Source organism: Silene latifolia, chromosome X, assembly GCF_048544455.1.
Source record: "Silene latifolia isolate original U9 population chromosome X, ASM4854445v1, whole genome shotgun sequence".
In the NCBI taxonomy this organism is placed as follows: Eukaryota; Viridiplantae; Streptophyta; class Magnoliopsida; order Caryophyllales; family Caryophyllaceae; genus Silene; species Silene latifolia.
In genome coordinates, this window is record NC_133537.1 from 247,693,655 (window position 1) to 247,715,385 (window position 21,731).

Here is a 21,731-nt window from a genome sequence, read left to right on the forward strand (position 1 = left end):
ATCCTTGTGAATGGAGTTCCACTTCCTCAGTTTCGGCCCCGGTGTGGTTTACGGCAAGGTGATCCTCTGTCACCTTATCTGTTTATACTGTGCATGGAGGTTCTAGCCAGTAACATTGATCACGCTCACGATCTGAACAAGATTTATGGGGTTCAACTTGCTAGGGATACTCGGCCTATTACTCACCTATTTTTTTGCGGATGACTCGGTTTTCTTTTTCAAGGATAAGGGAGACACTGTCCAGCATCTCATGAGTCTTATTCTCGATTATTGCGAGGCCTCAGGACAACAATTAAATTTAGATAAATCTGGAATTCTATTCAGTCCTAATACCACTTTGATTAAGGCACAGAGGATGTTGAAGATCTTCAGGATCAGTAAGAATAAGGGCATTGGAAAGTATTTGGGGATTCCGGCAGAGTTTACAGATTCAAAAAAAGGTATTTTTAACGCTCTTATTGAACATGTCACCAAACGTATCTCTTCTTGGAACGGGATTTTTCTATCACCAGTGGGTCGCCTTACCTTAATTTCATCGGTTCTATCCAATCTCTCTAATTATGTTCTATCGGTTTTTAAAATTCCGGTAAGTGTGGCAAAAAAGATTAATTCTCTTTTGACACAATTTTGGTGGACGGGATGTAAGATGGGTAATAACATTCACTGGTGTAGCAAAAATTTTCTGAGTTTACCTAAGAGTGCGGGCGGGCTCGGAATCAGAAATGTCGAATGCCTTAACCAGGCTTTGTTAGCCAAACATGGTTGGAGGCTTGTCTCGGGGGAAAACTCATTATTTTGCAGGATTTTCCGGCAAAAGGTGTTTGGGTCTCAGGTTTTCCAGAACGACATGCATCCCATCAGGGGGACTGGGAGTTCGTGGGGGTATTCGTAGCATTCTACATGGGCTGTCTTTTATTCTAGATAATTTTGGCTGGAAAATCGGGACGGGCTCGAGGTTGAATGTGTGGACCGCTAGATGGGTGGGGGGCAAGCAACCGGAACCAAAGGATATGTGGCTTGATCTGACCAATAGCCATTTGGCAAGCTTGCAAGTAAGGGATCTTTTTTCTCAGAATGGTAAGTGGAATGCTGGTTTGATTAATACAGTATTCAAGGATGAGTGGTGAACTCGCATTCTTGCCATCCCGCCTTGTGAACTTAGGGTGAGGGACAAGGTTTTTTGGCCGTTTACTAAGAATGGCACTTTTACGGTTAAGAGTGGCTACGGACTTATTTTTCATAGCTACATGGCCGCAAGAAGTACCCTTAAAGACAGGTCAAGAATAAATGAAAGAGGGAGAGAGTTCTGTCTGAAAACGTTATGGAACTTACCCGTTCCGGCGGTTTGGAAAATCCTTATCTGGAAGATTATTGTAAAGGCTTTGCCTATTGGTAGTGAATTTCAGAGACGTAAGCTTGACATCGAACCTTTCTGTGGCATGTGTGGAGGGGGTCAGAAATGCGTGGAATCCATGGAACATCTCTTTCGCGATTGTAGTCTTGTTCAAAGGCTATGGGCGGCCTCGGAGTTGGGAATCCAGGGTGGAAAGTCTTTGAGGGGCTCTCGTCACCTTTGAATGGATTTATGACTGGATGCGCTACTTCTCAAAAAGTGAAGGGGGCGAGGACAAGATGATTACTTTTGTGGCCATCCTGTGGGGTGTGTGGTCGTTAAGAAATAGGGTTATTTTTCAGGATTTGGATATAAACCCGTTTACAATTACGGGGTGTTTCTTTAGTTCAATCCGGAAAAATGTTGAGGTGCTATGTAGCTCCCATCTTACACAACAACCCCTGTCAAAGCTCCAAAGTTCTGAGGAAGGCTCGTCACAAGAGGACCGGGAGGCCATTCGCAATGGTCATCCCGTCAATCTCATTGGAAACCACAACGTTTGTGGGGTGGTTAGGATCAAAGTGGATGCTAGCTGGGTACGGAATTTTTTAGCGGCGGTCGGTTGGATTGCTTTCGATCATGCAGGCAAGGAAATAGCGAGGAGACAAGTGCATACCAGGGCTGAATCGGCATTACAAGCAGAAGCACTCGGGGTCCGAGACGTCTTGTCATGGGCGCAAGAACAGAGAATACTCCATGTTGCTGTTTTGTCTGACGGTTTGCAGTTGATCAATTAGGTAGCGGGGATTGACAAGGAAGATCATATAATTGCCGGTATCCTGGAGGATGTTCGTGGTCGTTTTAGTTTTTTTCATTGTTTGAGTCTTAGTTTCATTCCTAGGAGTCTTAATATTATAGCGCATGGTTTGGCTAAACAAGCCCTGCGATTGTAGAACCCTGAATTTACAGCTGTCAAAAAAAAAAAAAATCTTAATTCTTGTGAAGTGAAGATAATAAAAGAAGAGGTCCTTAATATATTCACAAATTCTCATTGAAGACATGACATATCCGTCACAAGCTGAAGACGGATACCATTTTACCTCACAATGTACCCACTTTTTCTCTCTCTACAACACTATTTATGTGGTCCTCTTTCTCCACTAAGCCATTTTGTTACCATTTTATCTCACAAAATATCCGTCACAAATAGTAACCCGTCACAAGGGAGACCAATTGATATATTCACAAATTCTCCTCTGGCAGTCTGGCGTCAAACTTAGGACCATTTATGAAGGTATTGAAAATAAAGTTAGAAATAGAAATGATGCTAATCCGTAAGAGAAGGTTTAGAGGATTGTAGATGTTGTTAAACGTCAACGTTCCATTCCTTGTCCCAAAGCAAGGTTGTCATTTTTATTATTATATCAACAAAACACGCAAACAAACAGTCGTATTTCTCGATTCTCGAAATACTCTTTTCTCAGACTTTGCCTGATTCCCTCCCTCCCTCCCCTTCAATTCCCTCCTTCACAGTTCACCCTTCACCCTTCACCCTTCACCCTTCAGGTACGCCCACTTTTTTAAATTCTTATATTATTATTACTTCCAATTCTTAAGAGACGGGATTGTGTGGTATATTATAGCGGAAGTGGATTTTCATAGAGTTAATTTTAAAGAATTTGGCTATATACTTTGTAAATTAAAATTAATATATACCCAATCTCCTGTCAATGTGTTAAATCTGATTGATTTGAGTGAGTAATGATCTAGGGCATTTGTTCAATTGAGTAGCACCTGGTTGGTTCTACTGTTTGGCGCCGTGACAACTGACACGCTATGCGTGTTTGCGTAATTACTGCTTGATGATTTTCATTCGTATCCTATCCCACCTATCATTAGTTTAGCTCTGTCCTGGTCTCTATGTATTGCTCCCAAATGGTAGTGGGTTACTCCCCTTATCGTTTATCACCAGATAATAGCAGCTCCGCTTATGTATTATGTAACATGAAAACAAATACTCCCTCCGTCCCGATCATTTGTTGTCCTTTGGTTTTGGCACAAAGACCAAGGAAATGAGAGATGGCCAATTACTAAATGACAAGTGGAATAAATTGGGTGTGAATGATCAAATTACTCATCAAATTCATTCTTAAAATAGAAAGGACAACAAATGACTGAGACACCTTAAAATGGAAATGGACAACAAATGACCGGGACAGAGGGAGTACATATTTTTATCTTCTCTCTTGATGAATGGCGTAAGCCTGTCAAGTAATCCTTAATGACTTGTAAAAGTCATTTAATCTTGTCGATAAGTAATTCTTTCTTCTTCAGAGGTAGACTTGTGAGTCTGCCACAAAGCACTTCTCAAGGCCACCTTTCAATGAACTTGAGGAATTAATCTTCTCACTTGTTGTTGACATTACTCATTACTGTTTAGTTTTTCAACTTAGGGATTAAAACTCCTGCTTGGCTGAAAATAAGCTAGTTAGTAAGTTGAATGTTTGTTGTTTGGTAATAATGTGGCAAAGGTAACACGTTGAAGATTCAAATGGAAACAAAATGTTTTGAAAACAAGTATTAGAAGTTCAAATATTCCAACAGTAACGCAAAATATTAAAGTCAGACAATATCGTTCACCTGAATTCTTTCTCTCCATTTTGGCAGTCTATAACGCCAATATTTATCTATCTCAAGAAGGAATATTTTAGAACTATTAGAAACAATAGAAAACTTCTCAAAAAAGATTAGAAAAGTGAGCTTTGGGGACAAATGATGAAGATTGATACATCTTTGGTGCAGAAGTAGGACCTTTTGTCCTTAATATGTCAGCGACAGCAACTCATTTCTCAACTTCCCCTGCTTGCAAATTGAATGAACTTCAATTCCTGCTCCTTCTGTTACTTATTTAGTTGTGCCATTTTTTCTTATGTCAAACGTACAAAGATCTGTATATTTTTCCTGCTATCTATCAGACGCCAGCTTCAGCTGTTCTTTTAATTCTTTTATTGGGAAACCAGGCCGCGCAATACTGTTTACTTCTTTGATGATTAATAAAGCATCTGAAAAAATATTCAGGATCTGTTTTATGTTACTGTAAAACATTGACCCAACTCATTAGGCCTCTTCTAGTAGTGGGACATGGTCTTTTATCTGCTAGCGTGTTTATTGCATCATGATTCAAGGATTTATTGTGTTGTGAAATGGGAAGCTTTTTCAGGATTGTAGCTTTCACGATCAGATGTTTAGTCATCTTATATATGTATGAGTTCTCGGATTTTGTAAACTTGATGTAAGTCATGTAACTACAAGTATTAGGGGTGTACAACTTTACATCACCATAACTTTACATTACTGATTTGGTGGTTTCCATTTAACAATTGCACTTGTTGGTTTACTCATAGTTATTTCCTTTTACCGTGCAGTTGGCGCTGAATAGTTTGAAACAGAGTCAGATGCTGGTTTGGACTGATGATTGACAGCCAACATTTTTTCCTTGTTTGAGCAAGTTACATATGTATACTTGCTATAATTAACTCATGGAAATGAATTTTAAGAACTCCTATGTTCTACTAATTTGTATTTGAGCTTTTGACTTGTCTGATAAAGTGATTCGGAATTGCAAGTCAAAGTGTGAAACTAATGGCAGATTCCGTGCGTGTCGCTGATAGTAGGATGGAGCTGAAGCATAATCTAGTTTATCACAATAGACAACCTAAACAATGGCAGATCACTTCTATACCAAAATACTATACTCAGAAGGCTTTCAAACACATTCTTAATGTGGAGCAGAATATATTGGGTGTGGGAAGGGTTTCTGAAGTTGGGTTATTCCTTCTAAAATTAGCAGTGCTAGAGGCAGTACGGAGGTTTTCGAATGCTCACTGTCCTTTCGTATGGCAAGGTCTTCAGGCTCTGCAACTTGTCTGCGTTCCCCCTCTGAAGTGGATTGGGAAGTGGAGGATATTTAGGGGCTTTCTCAAGTGCATGCAGGTAGGATGACTACCTTGTAACTCTTATATTCAACATGATCATTTACTGTAACCTATCTTGGATTAGACTATATACTATCTTGTCAATTTGCAAATTCATGATAGTTGGAATTTTTATCTAGAGCAACATGATTAGCCTAATCTTTGCCATAATGGATAAAAGATTGAGCCATTAAATTTTGACCATATGCCTATCCTTGCAGGGTTTTTAAGTTTAAATCATGTTTCTGCAGATATGTTACATTTCTGAAAAGACTGGGTACATATGGGGCATGCTCTATTGATAGGAGCAGCTATTTAGTGTATATGTATAAGCCAAAGGAAGTGTTGATGTCCAACATGAAAGCCAATAGGAAGTCACTGAAAGGAAAATGATAGTATAATTACTAAAAGAATGAATTGAAAATAAATTGCATGGCAAAAGTGAATATTGGAGAAATGTGTGTAGTCAGCTTGAGATAAGAATTTGTAAACATTAAGACCTTAAGTATAATTATCAACTCTTTTACTCAGAATTTACTTTCAATAAGTATACTAGAACTCCAAAAAACCCCTTAGGCTTGTGTTGGAAGATCCCAAAGCTTCATTTATATCTTCAACTGTACCTAGTATCTTGAGTTGCATTTTCATGGAGATAGTAAAAAGAAACCATGCTCTAGCTGAACTGAATGTGTTTTCCTTTTAGAATAGTCGCCAGTGGGACGAACTCATGGACACTGGCCCCTGTCTTATTTTGAAAGTAAACAATGCAGGCTTTGTCTAGACCACTTCTTGTTCTCTCTATTGCTTCACTTGCTGATGGATCAGCTAATGTTGAAGAAACTTCAGGAAATTCAGAGTCTGATTCACACGCTGCTCTTGCTACAGATTCAAGGTAATTAATAGAGTGAATTCTCTAGTATATACCTTAAATGTTTCTTACATCCAACTCTCATCAAAAGAATCTTTATTTAACTTGTAAAAAGTCTTTCCCTTTAGATGATTTTTTTCCCTAATAGCAAAGTTTATTAGCGTACAGATTATTATGAAAATGTTTTATGTTCTTGTGCTTTGGAAGTCTCTTCCACTGGCCATTTGTTCAGCAGTAAAGTTAGTTACATGTTGACCTCTCAACACCCTGACATAGGGTTATATATATAGATGCTGTTAGACTACTGATAACTCATCTCTTTTGCTTGCAAGATCTTGTGAAAGCGTTGTACAAAGTCAAGCCCCAGAGGATTGGATGTTGCAACTTCTTTTGGAGCTACAAAAGGAGGGCATGGTCATACCAGCAAGGTAAGTATATTTTTTTTGGTTAAGGACGCTTTAGAACAGCACTTGAGCCTATACTACAGTTAGAGTTATTCTCCTGTTTTGTCACCTTTGTCTGTGTCTTTTGTACATGGGCGTCCTTCTTGGTGTCTTTTAATCAATATCCGCTTAAAAAAAAAAGAGAAAAATTAAAGATGGTACAGATTATGATTTATTTGATTCAAGTAATTCTACCGTGTTGGGTTTAGTGATTTGCTGAGCAGCCTATGGTTTGAAATCTTTTTGGTGTACCTAGATGGTTTCAAAATGTTCTTTATTGTAATGATTCTGGAATACCTACTCTAAGCTATTATGTGAATATCTCATGTTGTATGTGGGCGATATGAAGATAAAAGGTGTTGATTGTAACAGCCAGTTTAAGCTAAATGTATTTGGAAGATAGGTTACTCGATCTCGGCTACAACACTCTCATACAAGGTTCCAAATGTCAGACTCTGTTTCCGAATTTTTATCATGTTTTAGCGTAGAATGATATGTCAAGTGTCAATACTCATGAATTGTGCATGATATGGAATATTAGGAGAGGGAGGGGGGGGGGGGGGGGGGAGAGAAAGAGTCCAACTGTCCAAGCAACATGGTTTACTTTGTATATGTATATAGACCCCCTGTTGCCCTTTTTTCACTTTTTGAAGTTCTCACATTTTTATAAGGAATTTGCATTCGGGTTTCCGTTCCTCTCCTGTACCTCTCTTTATGCGCTGGACAGATATTGTATATCTTTCAATCACTTCTGGCCGCACCCTAGCTTAATAATAGCTTAAATATACTTGGACAATTGAGATAATATGTAGGGAGACGGAATTACTGTAGCGTAACGTGTGTTGCTTCAAAGATGATAACTTGTCTTTCTGGCAGGATTACTGAAGACGATCTTCGTAGATTTTATTATTCAGTAAATGGTGATTTTTCACGCTTCTTAACTTCAGTCAAGAAGACCATTAAATGGAGGCAGAATTTTGTGTTTCTGTCCCCCCAAGAGCTTGAAGACTGGTCCGAGATAGTGTTTTGGCATGGATGTGACTCAAAGGGCCACCCTTGCTTGATTATTCGTGTTGCACCTGCATGCTCCAATATAGTATCTGATCAGAGATCTCGTTTACCTGAAGTAGTTGGTAAGAATCTTAACCTTCATAATCATGTTTAGCACTGTTGTGTATTGGGAAAGTTGTTGGCCCTGTCAAGCTATAATGCTCAGGCTCGCTTGGACTGGAAGTGGTTAGTGCGTGTCATGGGCACAATTTTCATGAAAAATGAATAGTTTTTGGCTTAAAATCAACTGTCGAAGTATTGTTAGTTGTGACGTGTCCGACATAGACAAGGCCACGATCACGGGGAGACATAATTGAACTAGAAGGAGATCTTTGAGGACCTTGAAATTTCTCTATGGATGAATTCCTTTTGTCATTTTGCTTTGCCAAGTAACAAACATACTCCCTCCATACCAGACCAATGGTAACACTTACCTAATACGGCCGTACCACACCAATGGTAACATTCCTTATTTGGCCCACAACATTACCAAGTTATCCTTATACCCTTCTGATATTTACATAAAATGCCATTACATACCCCACCTATCAACCCACAATTATATACCCCACCTATTTTTTTCCCTCTTTACCCCTGCTTTTATCCTCTTTTCTTAAAAACCCCATTTTTTACCATGTTACCATTGGTCTGGTATGGAGGGAGTATTCGTGTAGATAATACACCTGTAGGCAAATCCACAAGGAGAACACACAGCTAAAATTGCGGTATAGGTCATGTTTGTGGTGATGCGGCCGTCACGAACTTAGATCGCGGATATGACGACAGTTTTGCTAGAAAAAGCTTTATAGCTATCAATTGTCTATTGTCGATTGAATCTACTGTAATTATTTGTGCGAATATCAACATTTAAAAAAAAAAAAGGTAATAAAGTGCTTTTACTGAAATAAATTCCCGACCCCCTTAGCCGTTCGTATTGGTTCGATTCGGCTGATTTACAACATAGCTCGGCTATTCTTAGCATTGTTTTGCCCTTTTATTTGGGGCTTGACGTATCACGATATTTCGTATTAGCTTCTTCCGATGCCAATACATATCGAGCGATAATATGTAGGCCGGTGTTTTGAACAAGGACAGATAGTCCATTTTATAAGCCTGCATGATGTTTCGTTTCAAAACCAATTGACAATAAGAGAAGTAAGTTCTGAGTTTGTAAAGTGATCAACAGTCGCTTCTTTTTGCGATATGCACTGTCACATTAGGAGATCTTCAACATTTGCTTCGTATCTGAGAATCTGAGATCTCTTGGAAGTTAGATTGAAACTGTAATTGACAACTCTTGAGAGAGTCCCTCCTCTAACTGCAAATGCGCGCCCTTTGTGTATTTATTAAATTCAACTAGATGCTATGAGCTCCCACAGCATGTGGAATTCCACATAAAGAGGGTTTAACAACCTAGCCCCCCATTGGTTTTAGTATGTAGCTTCCTTTGTACTTATGAAGTGAATCCTTTCTTTTCGTGGGGTTACTCCAAGTTCCGTTTTCAGGGATTTAAGATGGTTTTAGAGTCTATGACTTCGTTTTGTATATGATGAATATATATCTGACTCAGTTAGGCTAATATATGAGGGCCTTTATTAAGGGTTATTTGTTGGCCACTCCGGTTGGCCAGTTGTCAAATAATCAGGTGAGTCAGTTTGATTCTTGAGCACTTCAGATGGAACGAAACTGCCTTAAGTTGGTAGCTTTCTAAGTATCTAGAAAGAATTTCCATGTTGAGAGCGAAGTGGCAATTTAGAAACTTACAGCTCTTCAGTTGTCTGCTTTCATTCCAGCCAGGAAAAACAATGGCCAAGTGATCTGATACTTTTAATAGGAAGCACTTAAGTGATAAAGTTTGGAAATTGCATGAGCCATGTGGAATTAATAAGAACCCGATCAAGTTTAGACTATCCGTTACCTTTAACCTGATAGTGAGTCCAAGTGAAATCAAAAGTCACAACCACGGCTACTGATATCAGCGAAACCACAATGAGGAATGCACGCATTGAAATCATCCGTATCATCTTGAGAAGGCCTGTTTACCCTAAGATTTTCATCAGTTCTGAGTTCCGACATTGTTGAAATCGTCTAAAAGCATCCAATTGTGCGTCAGATATGACAAAAATATTGTTCCATAAGTCTTGCCCTAGTAATCTATCATTACTACCATCTATGAAAATTACGTAGATGACATTATTGGTAAGAAAATGGTGCACATGAGTCTGGAGAACTGTGAAATTGATTGATTGATTGAGCTTTCCAAAAGCTCCTGAATTTCCCATTATAGTGGTTATTAGAGTTAAGAGCAAACTGCTATTGCTATTGATGAAATCTCTTCTTGATGATTTTAGCAGCATTTAATTTGTTCACTGGAGTCTAGAACTCCCCTAATCTCTATCTTTTGTTTCTACAATAAATGAAGCACCTCTTGTTGCTTGAACGGTTCATTGAGCCACCTGATGTTGCATGAGGCTTATATCATTTATGGGATGGATAGTCAGGAAAAAATTTCTCCCCTTGAATACCAATAGCCAAGACTACGTCCTTCCCAGTGAGCCCAGTTCCAGGGTCTGAACCACAATCCAAGAAGAGCCTCTGTAAGACTTTTGTCAGCCACTTAACTTCCAGGATATGAAAATATAAATTTGTTTGCGAATATTGTGCATCTCGTGTTCATGAGATTCACTCCTTAACCTCAAGCCTAGCAGCCCATGCGTCATCGCCACAGCCTCTCAACAAGTTGTCGACTCGGTGTGCCATGCGCCTCATGGCAATTGAGTATATAAAGATAATAGTTAGCATGGAACGTGGTCTTGCTAAATGGCTGCAAAAAAAATGCTTAGCGATTCTTGCTCAAGATAAGAGAGACGTGGACAACATGCAATAACGAATAGTGTGCTGAACACATTATGAGGGGGGCATCAGAGATATCCAATATATTGGAATTGAGATTTTGCAGCATGTTCCGTTTTCACGTCTGTTCCATCTGCTTGAAGGAAACGCAAATGTTGTGGCAAGGAACTTAACCTCATAAGAGTTTTGAGTTTATGAATATAGTGCTCAAATGTGTAGGGACTCGGGTATGGAGGTCTAGTAATTGGTATACGTTGTAAGTACTTGAAAAAGCTCTCTTGTGACCAAAATACCAAATAGGATGTCCATATCCTGCTGCTGTTTATTTACATATACCAAACTTTTTGGTATGCATTAGGTTTGGGCCTAATGACTAGCAAGAATTGTCAATCAGATTGAGATGTGCTGTTGTAATATTTCCTATATCTCACTAGCAGTTTTCTGATATGTTTTTATTCTGTTGTGCATGTCTTGTCAAAGAAGTTAGTAACTATGGGTAGCTTTGGTCATTATTCTGGCTAGGCTGAAATAGATGTTAGTTTATAATACTTGTACAACTGGGGAATTGAAGGAGTTGGTCATTCGTTGGTTCTTGTTATCAAATTGCAACAAGTTTGTATGCAATAATGCAATGTCGATCACCTTTTTATCCGTTAATTAACAATATAATATCCTGTTATCAGTTGACGTTGGCGAACGATGAACAATGCTATTAATTATTCTAGTTTCATGGTCTTCTTTGCTTCTCTTTTTCATTGTTTTTCTTGAACTTCAGTTTACTTATCATTCTTGCTCATGATTGATCAGTTTCCCAGATAGAGCACGGGATTCTCCACTTAGTCCCTCCAAAAGATCCCAGAATCACAGTGTTCATGGACTGTGAAGGGTTGACTCCATTTCGTTTCCCTGTCCATATGATGAGATCTTGTGCCATCCTGTTGCAAGACCATTACCCAAATCGGCTTGCTGCACTATTTGTTGTGAGGTTACCTCCAATAGCTCGAGTGATCATGCAAACTCTCTTTAAGGTCAGCCTTTTGGTTTTGTTGTACTTTATACTTTTATCAGCAAGTTTCCAGTGTGTATGATATCTGCATACAGCATACCTATCTGGATCATTAATGCCTAATTTCTGAGAGATTTTATACAAACTAGTGTGTTGCCCGTGCTTTGCACGGATTCTAAAATAATTGGCTAAAGTCTAAATGTATAAGTAATGTTTAATAACGTTTTAGCGTTATTGTGTAGAGGCACAAATAAGACTATACATCCAGATGTATATGACCATGGTATATCCAATACAAATCTAATTGAGCTTATATGCAATCTTTTCGAGCTTTTAAAATCTCTGAGTTACATTTTAATTTTTTAGGTGTCAAAATTAAAATCTAATTCAGCTCATATTTATTATTTTTGAGTTTCATTATAATATTTTGAGCTAAAAATTTATATAAAGGCACTCAGATTATTTTCAATAAAGCTCGTAAAATGTACATATAAGCTCAAATCCTTTATTATATAGCTCCAAAAATATACTACCAGTTGTAAGTTGTATACAACTGGTTTTGTATATTTACTAATTGGTGTAGAGGGGGTTGTCAGACAATTTTAATGCTAACATAATTTGCTTAACAATCATTACTGTTTCAACATGTGATTTGTCCGTGCGTTGCATAGATTCTAAAATAGTTGGTTAAATGTATAATGCGTAAAGACGTTTTAGGCCTTTATTGGGTAAAGGGAGTAAGGGACTATAGGATAATTTCAATGCTAAAATAATTTGATTAACGATCATTATTGTTTCTTGAAGCTTGGATTACGCAATTTTTTTTTTTTCCTTTAGATAGTTGTTTTCAAAGGTTTAATTGGTGAAACAAAACACAAATGACAATCCTGTCGTATTTTAATTCACTTAACATTGCATGCGTTACATAGAATATGTCAAGTCTTCTCTCTTTTGATCTTTGTATCTAAAATATAGAGGTGGCAATCATTAACACGATTCAAAAACACGACACGAATCCGACACAAAGTTAGCGGGTTAGGGTTAAGACTTTGTGACCCATTTAAGTAATTGGGTTTACACGAACACGACACAAAACTTAATTGGTCGGGTTAGGGTTGAGCTTTTTAACACGAACCTGACACGAATAACCCAATTATTTAAAAGTGTCCTAATATATTTTAAGAGATTCAATAATTCAACTAAACAACTTAAAAATAAAAATTTTCATTCATCAACAAGAGATGAAAACGACATTAAATTCATTTAATCTTTTCATGTTTGGAATATGTTGAGAGTAATTTTTATAGCACGACTTACTATTGTAAAGTTATTTATGTATGAAATCCACTTGAATTTGTAATTTTAATATGACGTTTTTATATTCATAAGCTATTTTTAGAATATGCAACTAAATACTATACAAAAGTACAATAATATATTGAAATATTACTAACTTTATTATATGAGCCCCCACTAACTTATTTTAAAAGTTATATGTCAAATATGTTGTTAAGACCTCCTAACTCAACCCGTGACTCATATAACCCCACCCTTATTTACTCCCTTCGCCTAAATTACATTATCCCAATTTTTTAGTTCATTCTAAACTAATAATTGTTGACTTTCCTAAATATATACACTTCATAGTAAATAAAAAGTTAACATATTATATTACATTTATGCAAGTACTCTATCTGTCTCAGTTAGTTTTTTTTTTTTTTTTTTTTTTTTTTTTTTTTCAAAACTAATTGTTGAATTTTCTAAATATATACTTCATAGTAAATAAAAAGTATAGATATTCAATAACCCCTATTTAAGTAATCTCTCTGCCATTTTTTTTGGCATCTTTAAAGGTTAGATTGTGTCATTTATTGTCACGTTTCTACACCAAGTAATCTATCTCATCATCTGTCTTTCCCTTATCCTTCTCTTGTACTCGAAGTTATTTGTATAATTTATTTCTTGTCTTAAAATTCAGAAAATAACATGATAGTTTAATTTATTGGAATCATAAAGGGAGGAAAGTGAAGCAAATGAGTAATAAGATCATCCAAACATGTACAATGTAATTTCTCATACCTTTATAAGTGATATCATTATCATGTTAATGTAGCTAAAGAAATTGATATCTTAGATCGTAACTCTAAATTTATTCTTTTTATTTATTCCAATTTTATAGTCCCTTTGTTCCTCGAAGTCATCCCAAATTAATTTTTAATTATCCTTACTTAGACGCAAATACTTACCAATAAAATTCATATAATCAATATTATTATAGTGAGAACAATACAAAATGAGCTTTTAAGTACTACGTATTAACACTACTAACATTATAGGCTTATATAGATTAATTTATGCTAACCTACACTTTATTTGTCTTATTGAGCTATCATATAATCAAGTAGATTAATTTTTTCAGTTTATTGACGGTATACTCTAACATGCTGTTCAAATCATGAAATGCCTTAGAATTATGTAGAGTTGGCCTTAGATCTCTCCGCAAAGTGATAATTATAGGTCATTCTTGAGTTAATTTTATCAATAACTCTATTGATGAGCTCATACATGCACTGATTCATCTTGAACTCATTGAATTGTAGTTCTAGTGCAATTTGAGGAATATCAATACATGTTTCACGTATGGAATGGACCGAATGGATGCCTCATTTAGGCACATTACAATTCACTTACGTGCATTGATTATGTCGAAGCTCGTAAAAGTTTTAATGTGGAGATAATTAATTATGTAACCTACAATTTTATTATTCTAATTAAGTTAGGAAAATTATAAATAATTTATTTTATTTTTCTACTTCTAATAGAAAAATCTTGAATAATTAATGAACTCCTATTCTAATAGAAAAAAATTTAAATAATTTATCTTAGTGTTTTTATTTAATTTTTTAAAAAAAATTATTTGTTCTTCTCTCCTTTATTACCCCTTTTTTACCAACCACTTTCTTATATATTTTACTTGGTTTACTTTTAAGGCATTCCGGATCCTTAATTCTATTTCGATTTTCAAAATCGTTTTAATCTCTATTCTCGATTTTAATTTTAAGTTTTTATAAAAGAAATCCGGAATTCGATTTTAAAACCTGTAAGTTTACCTTGACTTTGTATTACATTTCGCTCTCCCTTTTGTTTTTCATTTTTCCCTTTTCTATTCGCTTTTTGAGGTGTGCGATCACCCATGGACGGTTCTAAAGGATGATTCATGTCAGCCGACCCCAAATCATTTTGGGATTAAGGCTCTGATGTTGTTGTTGTAAGTGTTTTAAAAAAGTTGGAGACTACCACGTCGCTCGAAAAAAGCCTCAAATATATATATTTACTAGGGAGCATCCCGTGCTTCGCACGGCCGGTTTTAATACTTTCTTATTCTAATAATAAAATGTGATATTGTTGGGTGAATACTCTTATCTTTTATTCTCTATTAAATATGTTGACTCATAACTCTTACCTTTTTATAAAAACATCATATTATATTCAATGAAATGTCTTTTTGTCAAATTAATAGATATTTTTCTCATGTATTAATTATAAAAGATATTTCCCTTGTGTTAAAAGCCAATTTTTCAAAAAATAAACCTCCTTTTTTAGCAATATTCATAAACGAATTTTGAATTTGGGATAAAAGTGAATGTTTGAAATAAAGATGGGAGATATTTAGTTACTCTTACAGAAAAAAATTTGAGATTTTGGAAAAGTAAGAGTTGAACATAATTAACCCATAACATAATTTATAAATCATTAATTGACACACAAAAACAAAACATACAACTATAAAGTATATTCATTATAAAGGAGAGAGTGGTACACTTGTTTCTTTTGTTAATTCCATATCACTTTTTAGTATGCCTTTTTTATTTATTTCCATTATTGATTCAACTAACTAATTAGAAAGTGATGTTAAGTTGCTCACTTATCTATTCGATTTTATACATTTGATTAAAATATATGTTATGTATATTTCATAATGGATATAATCAAATCATTTGGTTAAAATGTAACTCACATATATACTCCACAAATGTTGGATGGGATTTAGCATATCTCTGTACAAAATCAAATGAAATTGAGGGTGTACTATTTATTCTCATCCAATTTTAGCATCTCTCTTTAAGGCTTTTATAATGACTATTTATTCCTAAAACACATTGGATATAACTTTCTTTCTTTGTAATTAAATTTTATGAAGTCAAAGAGTAAACATATATGTTGTTTATGTGTGTATCAAAATCATCTACATTTCCTAAACATATAAACCCTGTACTAATGGGAAACCCATTACAAAATACTCTGTATCCTATTCTCGTGAAGTTGCGATATGAGCAAATCCCATCATGCATAATTCCTAGGATTTGAAGGTACTCATTTCCCCTTCCGGCCTTCCCCCGTTCTTACCCATCTCGATTTCTTTACAATCACCTCCATATCCATATCGTTATGATTCTCGTCCTAGATCTCCCTCTCACACCCATCGTTGCGGACTTGCGGTAGTAGATCTTCCACCGTTATCTATCACTTCACGCTCTACTACATCAATTATCTTTTCTGCAAGATCCAACAATTAAATAATTTCTTAGTGCTCCGATTTGTACTATCTTGACGACGATCACCACTCGGCAATTAAGAAAGGTTACCATTTGCGATCTATAATACACTTTATTTGCAACTTGTACGGGTGCGATGTCTTTCGATGATGAATAAGAAATTGTACTGGTGCAATGTCTTTTGATGTTCTCATAGTATTGTTGTAAGTAGTAGCTGCAAAGGAAAGAATAAAGAAAAAACTCGTAAGTTGCATTTCTGATTTAGAGTAACAAATCCTATCAACCGTTGAATGAAGTAGGAGCAATTTGTCTAATCACTGATGTCATAATATTTGAGTAGATAATTATTTGCACAACTTTTGGCAGTAGGAGAATCAATTTCGTGGTTCATATAAGGATTTGTTAACAAAAGAATCAGGGTTATCCATTAAAGAGTACTCCATACTCATATTATATATACTTACCGCTTCAACATCGTATCATATGGGTACTTGAATTTTCACCTTGTAGCAACCTTCACCGGTTTGAATTTTTAGTTTGAGCATATTTTCGAGTTTGGCAAGCAAGTCGGAACTGCAAATCAAGTTATTATATCATACTCCATAATTTACATGTAAATGTAACAAATGAAAAGCTTACGTAGTTACATTTTTTATTCTCACCTTTTTTTTTCCCAGATTGTCCTTATTAGAATTATAGCAAGAACAAATTGTAGAAATGTAAAGTACTATTCCATGTTAAGTCAATTTGTTGTGAGGGGATGGAAAACTCTTATATTTATAGGGTGTGTACATAATACTTAGTAGCAAGCAATTAGATAGATCAGAAGAGTGTGTGGTATGTATCTTGGAAATACATATGAAATAAACTTTTATGTATATACAAATTCATGGTACGGAGTATGTATATGCAAGAAATTCACTCTCTATATTGTCTTGGGACTACCACTCTACCACATTCATTTTTTCCAATTATATTAATTAATGTTAAACATTGTGAGAATAAAGGGTCGAATATGTGCTCAAGAGTTTGTGTAATGATCATTAATTTTCTTTTCTACTTTGAATATGTATGTATACATAGAGTATAATTCTTTGTATCATCCGAATATGTAACTTTGGCTTTGACTAAGTTTAATTTTATTTTTCTTGAGAATATAAGTTTAAGTTAGCCTCTTATAATCATATACATTCACATGGGAAACATATTTTATATACTAATATTTATGAGAGAATTTCTTTTTAAAAAAAAATTGATGACACATGTCACATCCACATTTTCTCAACCCAGTTTTATATATATATATAAGATAAGATATTGATTAGGAAAGCCTTCCCTTTATGCCAGTACTATGTTGCTCGGACCCGGTTAGTTTCCCTGGTGCGTGTCCAAGTGTCGGATTCGTCTATTTTATGGAAAAATCATGTTTTTGGTCTAAATTGAAGTGTCCAAGTGTCCAATCCATGTCCGAATGACGAGTGTCCGACACGGGTACCCGAGGTAACATGGAATCTACTTGTTTTGCATTCTCCCATCTTCCAGAAAAGGCTCTTATTCTTTTATTTTCACATTGAATGAAATTGCTGCTATCTTATGCTTGACAAGTTGGATCTTTTTTACCCATACAATTTGAATTCAAATAGCAGATTTTGCGGTCAACCTGATTAACCTTGTCAATCCTTACTTTTCTGAATTACCTACCTCTCTTCAATGGCGGATCCATGTCTTCGGGAATGGGGTATTTGGAGCTCGTTTTTTTTTTTTTTTTTTTTTTGTGTGTGTGTGTGTATTTTGGCAAATTTATATGCTAAAAAGTTAGAAAGTATATACTCGTTGAATAATATACGTAAAGTATTACTCCCCCTTTTCAATTTCAAACACCCCCGTCCCACCGTTTTTATGAGAAGAAATTTGGAGGGGATATATAGGACACCGGAAACATATTTTTATGGGTCTGCCACAACTGGCCCACTGCTCTTATTTTCCTAATATTTGGGCAGAAAGAAAATGGAGTTTTCAGGGGATAGATAATTATCTTGCAAAGTAGCCAAGTCTCTTCCTTTTCATTCATTCAGTTCTTGCACTGTCTGGTAGTGCGAGGCACCGAACCCATGTTCTGGGCTTGCCGTAGTTGGCAAACTAAATTACCTTTGACTCTGGTTAATTTAGTGTATATTTTGTGAGCGTGATCCCAATTACAGTTACAATGCACTCCATCTATTTTATAAAGACGTTCCACATTCCTATTTTGTCATTGTTTACAATGCACTCCATCTATTTTATAAAGACGTTCCACATTCCTATTCAGTTCTTGCTCTAATGCCCTATTATAGTTTTGAGTTTCACCTTGTGCTCTTAACAGGTGCTCAGGCCTGGTACCAGGAAAAAACTTCGTATTTTAGGACAGGACTACCACCAGGTCCTATCAGATCAACTCCCAGCACTCCCACTTTTGCTTGGTGGTAATTGCTCGTGCCCAAAATGCTCAAAAATGATAAGCCAAGATAATTCCTTGGTGGGAACCTGTATCCAGGATAGTGAACCTCAGCATTTTCAAGCTGGTATCGTACATGGATCTGAAGATATTCTGCCTCCACAATCTGCTTTTCACACTGATGAATTTGAAATCGTCAAGTATGATAGGATCGTGAAAACTGTTGTCATCGGCCTTCTTGTTCTGTTGTTGAGCATTATGTATGGTTTCGGGTTTCAGAAGCTGGAGAGTCTTCGTCTGTATAGTAGGGGTGGCCTTTAACCTGGAAAACCAGCACATGCTTTTGAAGAAACGTTACCAAGGCATTATGCATATGTATAGAAAGATTGTTATTAGCTTTGAATGGATTATGATATCGTCAGTAGCGATTGTGATTAGCTACTGACTACTTGCATGATCCATTGCAAATAAAAGGTTGTTCTATACAGATATTTTGCGTACTCGGCTTTTGCTGCGTAGTCCATTTTATCTCGCCATGAGAGCAAAGCTAACGAATATACTTTGTATGTCTTGCGTATATTCTTAGCTTTTTCATGATAGGATAATCTACTAATACCAAATTTAGCACGCATTGAGAATATCCATTCAACTGAAGTCCTAAATTCCCAATTTTACTGCGGGGCTCCTCTCTCTCTTCTTTTTCCCGTCTCTAACAAGTCCTAGCCACCATCAATCGTATTCGAGATATATCTATAATTAATCACAAATTCTTATTTCAGACCGGCCGATCCGTTTGAAATAATAAGACGGATCACACCCACCCATATTACATTAAACAAAGCGTCCGGATTTTGCAATTGGGGGGATAAGTAATTAATGAGTGCATAAGACTTGATGTAAGATTTCATGATTTGTGGTTTTAATATAATAACTAGTTTTGTACCCGCGAAAATCGCGGACACGTTCTATTTATCCTGTTTATTTGCTCTTTGTTGTCGTCCATGTTTAACTAATATCTAAAATATTTTTTTTTTTGTGAATAACCTATAAGTCAAATTTTTGTTAATGTTTACTTCCTTCTACGTTATTGCATGACCATAGTATTATAAATAGTACTTTTAATTTGAACTTTATTATCATATATTTTAATACATGTTAAATTGTTAATATTATTCATGAATATTTTGTAGTCAAAAATTTAATGTATCTAATTTTAGAACTATAAGTATTTGTTTAGTTTTTTACGAATTTGTTATTTTTCTATAGTACATCATAAATTAGGCTAAAAATGACTACGCCGTTAGGTCGATAAACAAAGCACTCAAACATCGTGGTTACATTAGCATCACCGACAACAAATTAAATTAGTTAGTTTTTTTTACAAATAAAAGAATTAAATGATTAATCAAACCGGCAAATCTGATATTTTTTTTAAAAAAAAAAAGTTAAATAGATACACTATTAATTTAACTTTTCCTTAAAATCTAGTATATTTTTTCTCAAAAATTTACATGTAAAATAGAGAATCTTAGTGATGATGAATAAGTTTGTAAGCCAACTAAAGGAGTAAAAATATGTTTTTATTTTTTACATTTAGATCCAAACATGTAATCTCCACTTTTCAATAGCCTTCCTCACAATGAATAATTTGCAAAGTTGAGATAGTTAAAAAAAAAAAAAATATGCATCATCTTACAAAACTAACTATAAATCTTATTAAACGGTTTAAATTCTAAGATATTATTAGTAAATTTAAGAAGACTATGCACACTTTAATCACATGTACATACCTTGTTTATCACTTTTGCTCAAGTGTGCTAATTACAGTATTTAAGATGGTTTTAAAAGAAATCAAAGGTAACAATATGGAAATTGAGAAGTTTTATATCAAATTATTAGATTTTTCATTTACCACATATAAGACTTTTTAGCTACTATCTTTATGGCTAATGAAGAATTATATGGACAACTTGTACAATTTAAATGATGAGAGTAAATTCTTAATTTATTTTTATAATTTTATACATGATCTTATGGTTTCCACTAAAAAAATATTAGTAGCTTGATAATCAAAATTATTATACTTTTATTTACTACATATAAGACCTTTTAACTACTATCTTTATGGTTAATGAAGAGTTAGATGGACAAATTATATGATTTAAATGATGAGAGTAAATTCTTAATTTATTTTTATAATTTAAATCATTATTGATCTTATGGTTTCCATCAAAAAATATTAGTAAACCTTATGACGAGTTTCATAAATAAGTCTAAAATAGCTTTAATACTAACCAATGTAAAAATGACATGTGGAATAAAATTAAATGCTTTAAGTAGCCTTTTAACTATATTACTAGTTTTGTTGCCCGTGGAAATTCACGAGACTATTTATGATTTTCTACTATTGTTTACTCTTTGATATTGTGTGTAGAGTGTAGCCAATCTTGACATCTTATGATGAAGTAGGATTTATATGCTAATTATGACGACCTTGTTTTAGTTTTTGTCCAACTTGTTAATAAGATTGAGATCATGAATAATTTTTCAAAAGGTAAATAATGAATAAAAAAACAACACATACCAAAATAAAATATACATTAGAAACTTTAAGAAATACTATGAACTTAAAACAATTAGTCATTCAAATTCATGCTAATCTTGTAGTTAGTTTATACGGAGTAATATAGTATTGAGTTGAGTGGAGGGATTATTTGTTTGAACAATTTTAGTATTTTTCTTGTCTACATAGTCATCAATCTCCAATGAACCATCCCTACAAAATAAAAACAAAAAGTACACTAAGTAATTAATTACAAACAAAATTGTGAATTTGACTTATGTAATATTAACCTTATCATTATTAATTGAAGTTTTTTCCATTAAATAGTGAAAGAAATAGAACATTGAGTCATAAAGATGTAAATATATTTACATTTGAATAGTACAACACCACAAATTTTGATAGCCCCTAAATGAGAACAAAACAACACATAAGTGAAGTTTAAAGATGTGATGAGCACTTCAGAGGCAATGGAACTTAAAATTAAATAAATAAATTATTAATTTAAAGTCTTAATACACTTACCTTGATGTTGATAAAATGATAAAATAAATTATTATCTCATACGATTATTTTAGAGGTGGCGGTAAAAAAAATATTGGCTTGAATTATGGTTCACAAATGTTGTCTTTCATCAAACATTTATAGCCA

The 21,731-nt window shown here is 34.8% G+C and overlaps 1 protein-coding gene across 1 annotated transcript; it reads left to right on the top strand.

Moving 5' to 3' along the window:
* The first annotated feature begins 2,733 nt into the window (after window positions 1-2,733).
* Window positions 2,734-19,083, top strand: LOC141623888 (uncharacterized). The gene is made up of 7 exons (XM_074440047.1): window positions 2,734-2,899; window positions 4,759-5,326; window positions 6,078-6,199; window positions 6,508-6,603; window positions 7,495-7,751; window positions 11,329-11,549; window positions 18,446-19,083. The coding sequence occupies exons 2-7, from the start codon at window positions 4,976-4,978 to the stop codon at window positions 18,836-18,838; spliced, it is 1,440 nt and encodes a 479-aa protein (XP_074296148.1). The 5' UTR covers window positions 2,734-2,899; window positions 4,759-4,975; the 3' UTR covers window positions 18,839-19,083.
* The last annotated feature ends 2,648 nt before the right edge of the window (window positions 19,084-21,731 follow it).

What these genes read in the sequence shown, in the direction of transcription:
- LOC141623888 (XM_074440047.1), top strand. Translation starts at nt 4,976, where the DNA reads ATGGCAGATTCCGTGCGTGTCGCTGATAGTAGGATGGAGCTGAAGCAT. An exon ending in GCTTTCTCAAGTGCATGCAG is followed by an intron (nt 5,327 to 6,077) that starts GTAGGATGACTA and finishes TAAACAATGCAG; the next exon opens with GCTTTGTCTAGACCACTTCT. An exon ending in GCTCTTGCTACAGATTCAAG is followed by an intron (nt 6,200 to 6,507) that starts GTAATTAATAGA and finishes TTTGCTTGCAAG; the next exon opens with ATCTTGTGAAAGCGTTGTAC.